The sequence below is a fragment of the Humulus lupulus genome, chromosome 6 (genome assembly GCF_963169125.1).
Source record: "Humulus lupulus chromosome 6, drHumLupu1.1, whole genome shotgun sequence".
Classification (NCBI taxonomy): domain Eukaryota; kingdom Viridiplantae; phylum Streptophyta; class Magnoliopsida; order Rosales; family Cannabaceae; genus Humulus; species Humulus lupulus.
The window spans coordinates 26,725,615-26,731,788 of NC_084798.1; the positions used below are offsets into that span (position 1 = coordinate 26,725,615).

Here is a 6,174-nt window from a genome sequence, read left to right on the forward strand (position 1 = left end):
AAAGAGGAGGGTTGATGAAATTAATTGCCCTAGTTTTTAATCCATTGAATTTTCTTAACGTTATTTATTTTCAGTTCTTGAAGTTCATTTTAGATTTTTGTTTTGCAATTTTAGTTAATTTTTGTGACTTAATTATCGTAAGCCAAATAGAAATAGGAACTAAGTTTTGGTACTTAGTATACAGTCCTCGTGGGAACGATCTTACTTACTCATTATTACTTGTTACGATTACGTGCACTTGCGTATCGAATTTACACAACAAGTTTTTGGCGCCGTTGCCGGGGACTGTTTTTACTAATATCAAGAAATTAATTCTTTTTCTAATTTGGTTGCCTTTCTTTCTTACCATTCTCATTCTGGTTTTCTGTTGCAATCTGTGATTTCAGGTACTCATATAGTTTATGCGACGACAAGGGTCTGAGTCAAGGGTGCCTGTTGATCCAGAAATTGAGAAAACCTGTAGAAGAAATCGGAAACAGAAAAGGGTAGAAAAAATGGCTCAGAATAGAGGTAACGAAGGGGTTGACAACATTGCCCATGGTAACGATGAGAATAGAAATGATGGGATTGCAGCGGGTAATGTTGGAGGAATAGGAGTTGCACCAGTTCAGCAACCAATGCAAAGATGTTTGAGGGACTATGTGCTACCTACTGTAACGGGGGCACAGTCGTGCATTAGACCTCCAAAGGTTGAGGCTAATAATTTTGAAATTAAGCCTGCTATTTTGCAAATGGTACAATCATCAGTTTAGTTTGGGGGATTGCCAACGGAAGACCTAAACTTACATCTGGCTAATTTCCTAGAGTTCTGCGCCACATTCAAGATGAACTGAGTGACAAATGATGCAGTGAGATTGAGACTTTTCCCGTTTTCACTGAGGGATCGAGCAAAGAGTTGGCTTATTTCTCTGGAAGCCAATTCTATAACAACATGGGAAGAGCTAACTCAAAAAAATTTAGAAATTTTTTTCCCACCATCGCTGTCTGCAAGGTATAGAGGTGAAATCAAAAATTTTCACCAAAAAGATGGTGAATCGTTGTATGATGCGTGGGAGAGGTTTAAGGAGCTGTTGAGAAAATGTCCCCATCATGGAATTGAAAAATGGATGTTAGTCCATATTTTTTACAATGGTTTGTGTGGTACTACTCGCACAATCATAGATGCAGCGTCTGGAGGAGCGTTCATGAGTAAGAGCGCTAAGGAAGCTTATGATCTGTTGGAGGAAATGGCCATGAATAACTATCAATGGCCATCAGAAAGAGAAACCAATAAGAAGGTGGCTGGCGTGCATGAATTGGATGCCATTTCAATGTTGTCCGCTCAAGTGGCAACATTAACTAAACAGTTACAGCAGAATAACATTCATGCTCCGGCTCCCGTGATGCAAATGCAGATTATTTGTGAGTTATGTGGGGGGCCTCATTTATTTGAACAATGCACAAATAGGGATTTTAACAATATGCCTATGGAGCAAGTGCAAGCAATAGGGAACTTCCCAAGGCCTTCCAACAACCCATACTCCATGAGTTACAATCCAGGGTGGTGGAATCACCCAAACTTTTCGTGGACAACTGGGCAGGGCAGTCAGAAACAGTTTCAACAGAATCAACCACAGTATCCTCGACCTCCTCCTGGGTTTTATCAGCAGCAACCAGTAAGACCTGCACAGCAACAGATGCAAGCAAAGCAAGACGGTCAGGCTGATGTGTTAACTCAATTTATGACTGAAACGAGATCATCAATTTGGAGCTTGGAAACTCAGATTGGACAGTTGGCTATGCTTATGGAAAACCGAGCTCAAGGGAACTTGCCAAGCACTACTGAGGTGAATCCAAAGGGGAATCCTAACGAACAGTGTCAGGCGATTACTTTGAGGAGTGGAACAGTATATGAGGGAACGAGTGTGGAAAAGAGAATCGAGCAGAAGCAAGATCAACAGGCACCCAATGTTGAGGACAAGAAGACTTGTGAAGAGAAGGTTAAAGAGATTCCACCAGCAAGAGAAGTGGTACCTCCGGTGTCTATAGATCATCACAGAAAAATTCCATATCCACAGAGACTCCAAAAGAACCGTCTTGACAAGCAGTTTGCAAAGTTCTTAGAGGTATTCAAGAGGCTGCATATCAACATACCCTTTGCGGAAGCATTAGAACAGATGCCCAGTTACGTAAAATTTATGAAAGATATTTATCAAAGAAGAGAAAGATGGAGGATTACGAAACTGTGGCCTTGACCGAAGAATGCAGTGCTATTTTGCAAAGGAAGCTTCCACAGAAGTTGAGAGATCCTGGAAGTTTCACAATCCCATGCACAATTGGTAACTTTGAGTGTAAACATGCACTATGTGATTTGGGAGCCAACATAAATCTCATGCCCCTATCGGTATTCAAAAGACTTGGTTTGGGTGAGGCAAAGCCAACAACTGTTACACTACAGTTGGCCGATAGATCACTGGCTCATCCGAGGGGGATTATTGAAGATGTGCTAGTGAAGGTCGACAAATTCATTTTCCCTGCAGATTTTATTGTGCTGGACATGGAGGAGGATGCAAATGTCCCAATTATTCTTGGGCGACCGTTCCTAGCAACAGGACAAGCTCTCATAGATGTCCAAAAGGGAGAGCTGAAACTCAGAGTCGAGGGGGACGAGGTGGTGTTTAGTGTCTTCAAGGAAATGACGTATCTGATGGCTAGTGACAGTTGCTACAGTGTGGATGTGATAGATAAAGCAGTTTTGAAAAGAAGGGTCAGTAGTGATGCTTTAGAGGCAGTGTTGACTGGTGGGGAGGAAGATGACGATGATGAAGAGATGAAAGAATATGTAAAGTGGATTAACTCTTACCACCCGTATTTGAAGAAATTTGAAGAGTTGGCAGAGGCCACCGATCGACCATTAACATCCATCTAGCAGCCACCGAAATTGGAATTAAAGGCTCTTCCTGAGCATTTGTGTTATGCGTACTTAGGGGAGAATGAGACCTTGCCAGTAATTGTTTCAGCTGATCTCTCAAAAACTGAATTGGAGAAATTGTTGAGGGTTTTACGAGATCATAAATAGGCCATTGGATGGACATTGGCGGATATTAGAGGAATAAGTCCTTCAACAGTAATGCATCGAATCTTAGTGGAGGCAGAAAGCAAGCCATCTATAGAGGGTTAAAGGAGGCTCAAACCAGCTATGAAGGAGGTTGTACTTGAGCTGATTTTGAAATGGTTAGACATCGGGGTGATTTACCCAATTTCTGATAGTGCTTGGATGAGTCCAGTGCAGGTGGTGCCAAAGAAAGGTGGAATAACAGTAGTTAACAATGAAAATAACGAGTTAATCCCAACTCGAACTGTGACCAGGTGGCGCATTTGCATCGACTATCGCAAGTTAAATAAGGCTACACGAAAAGATCACTTCCCACTTCCTTTTGTTGACCAGATGTTGGATAGGTTGGCAGGCAATGAGTATTATTGCTTTTTAGATGGTTACTCACGTTATCATCGAATTGGCATCGCACCAGAGGACCAAGAGAAAACGACATTTACATGTCCCTATGGCACGTTCGCTTTCAGGAGAATGTCATTCGGACTATGTAATGCACCAGCAACATTCCAACGGTGCATGATGGCTATTTTTTCAGATATTGTGGAAAGGAGCATTGAGATTTTCATGGATGATTTTTCTGTCTTTGGCTCTTCATTTGATCTGTGTTTGGGTAATCTGGAGAATGTATTAAATCGTTGTGAAAAACCAAATTTGGTGTTAAACTGGGAAAAATGCCACTTTATGGTCAAGGAGGGAATAGTACTTGGGCACAGAATCTCTAGTAAAGGTATTGAGGTGGATCGAGCTAAGATCTCAGTAATAGAAAATCTTCCCCCACCGGTGTCAGTAAAAGAAGTACGAAGTTTTCTTGGGCATGCTGGATTTTACAGAAGATTTATTAAAGATTTTTCCAAAATTGCTAAGCCTCTTTCGACCTTGTTAATGAATGAAGTGAAGTTCGATTTTAATGAAGATTGTTTAAAAGCTTTCCGAATGCTGAAGGAGAAGATGGTTTCTGCACCGATAGTTGCTGCACCAAATTGGGACCTTCCATTTGAATTGATGTGCGATGCCAGTGACTATGCAGTTAGGGCCGTCTTGGGTCAGAGAATTGATAGGGTCTTTTATACAATTTATTATGCAAGCAGAACAATGAATGAAGCTCAATTGAACTATGCCACCACTGAAAAGGAGCTGCTTGCAATAGTATTTGCAGTCGATAAGTTTAGACCCTACCTCGTTGGAAATAAGGTCATAGTGTACACTGATCATTCGGCAATAAAGTACCTCATGACAAAGAAAGATGCAAAGCCTCGATTGATACGGTGGATACTGTTATTACAAGAGTTTGATATTGAGATCAGAGATAAAAAAGGAACAGAGAATTCGGTAGCTGACCATTTATCAAGGTTGGAGGTTGCAGAGACGCCGGGTAAGAAAGAAGTACAAATAAATGACAATTTTCCCAATGAGCAATTATTTTCCATCACAGAATAGGTGATTGTCCTGTGGTATGCTGATTATGTGAATTTCTTGGCGGCCAACATAGTTCCTTCAGAGATGTCTAGACAACAGCTTAAAAAGTTTTATTCTGAAGTAAAACACTATTATTGGGAAGAACCAATTCTCTACAAGCATTGTGCTGATCAGATCATTCGTCGTTGTGTGCCTGAAGAGGAAATGTGTTCCATATTGTCTCACTGTCACACGTTGCAATGTGGAGGACATTTTGGGGGGAATAGGACAGCAGCCAAGGTACTTCAATCGGGGTTCTTTTGGCCTAGTCTTTTTAAAGACGCTCATAATTTTGTCAAGGCATGTGATCGTTGCCAACACACTGGTAACATCACAAGGAGGAATGAAATGCCTTTGACCGGAATTTTGGAAGTGGAACTTTTCAATGCCTGGGGAATTGACTTCATGGGACCTTTTCCGTCGTCATATAACAATCTTTATATTTTGCTGGCTGTCGATTATGTATCCAAGTGGGTTGAAGCAGCAGTAACACCAGCTAATGATGGTAAAAAGGTTCTCAATTTCCTTCAGAAATTTATTTTTACTCGGTTTGGAACTCCTAGAGCTATAGTCAGTGATGAAGGGAGCCATTTCTGCAATAAGCCATTTCTGCAATAAGCCATTTCTCAATTTGATGCATTGTTGTCTAAGTACGGTGTAAGACATCGAACTACTTTGCCTTATCACCCTCAAAGCAATGGCCAAGCAGAAATCTCAAATAGGGAAGTAAATAGTATTTTAGAGAAAATGGTGCAAAGTTCAAGGAAAGATTGGTCCAAAAGACTTGATGATGCATTATGGGCGTATAGGACGGCTTTCAAAACTCCAATTGGTATGTCTCCATATAGATTGGTTTTCGGTAAGGCGTGTCATTTACCAGTTGAGTTAGAGCACCGAGCCTATTGGGCAATGCAGAAGCTAAACATGGACATGTCTGCTGCGGGAGAAAAGAGAATGTTGCAGTTGAATGAGTTAGAGGAATTCCGGAATGAGGCATATGAAAATGCGAAAATCTACAAGGAACGAACTAAAGCATGGCATGATAAGAATCTTGTACAAAAGGAATTTCACCCGAGGCAGCAAGTGTTATTATTTAATTCAAGATTAAAGCTCTTCCCAGGAAAACTGAAGTCTAGATGGTCCGGGCCATATACAATTGTGAAAGTATTTCCATACGGAGTAGTAGAAGTATGCAGCAAGAAGAACGGAACTTTTAAAGTGAATGGGTAGAGACTTAAGCCGTACTTGGGAGGTCCTTATGATCAAGCTAAGTCGGCAATTATCTTGCGTCCTCAGTGATGATGAATCCAGCGTCCGGCTAAATGACGTTAACGACAGCGCCCTTGAGAGGCATCTCAAGATTATGTTTTCTTACTTTTAAATTTTATGTAATTTTTTTTAGTTTTAGTTGAACAATTTTATTTTGATTTGTTTCTGTAATAAGAACCGTGAAAATCGTGAAAAAAAAAAGAGGAGAACCGTGAAAATCGTGAAAAAAAGAAGAAGGGGGTTATATCATAACAGTTGAAATGGAGCCGCAGCTCTAAAATTTAGAGCCACGGCCCTAATGTGATTAGGAAGGGATGAACCAGAAAAAGGGAATTTGAGCTGCAACTCAAAGAGTT

General features: G+C 40.8%; 2 protein-coding genes and 1 non-coding gene across 3 annotated transcripts; 2 read left to right on the plus strand and 1 right to left on the minus strand.

Annotated features, from left to right (window-relative positions):
* Positions 1–989: 989 nt before the first annotated feature.
* On the minus strand, positions 990–1,096 carry LOC133787385 (small nucleolar RNA R71). The gene has a single exon (XR_009872411.1). It is a non-coding gene; the product is annotated as a small nucleolar RNA R71 (small nucleolar RNA).
* Positions 1,097–1,184: 88 nt separating this feature from the next.
* LOC133784885 (uncharacterized) lies at positions 1,185–2,908 on the plus strand. The gene is made up of 2 exons (XM_062224153.1): positions 1,185–2,105; positions 2,198–2,908. The coding sequence occupies exons 1-2, from the start codon at positions 1,185–1,187 to the stop codon at positions 2,906–2,908; spliced, it is 1,632 nt and encodes a 543-aa protein (XP_062080137.1).
* A 2,388-nt stretch (positions 2,909–5,296) lies between these two features.
* On the plus strand, positions 5,297–5,779 carry LOC133784886 (uncharacterized). Its single transcript, XM_062224154.1, has one exon. The coding sequence runs from the start codon at positions 5,297–5,299 to the stop codon at positions 5,777–5,779; it is 483 nt and encodes a 160-aa protein (XP_062080138.1).
* Positions 5,780–6,174: the final 395 nt, after the last annotated feature.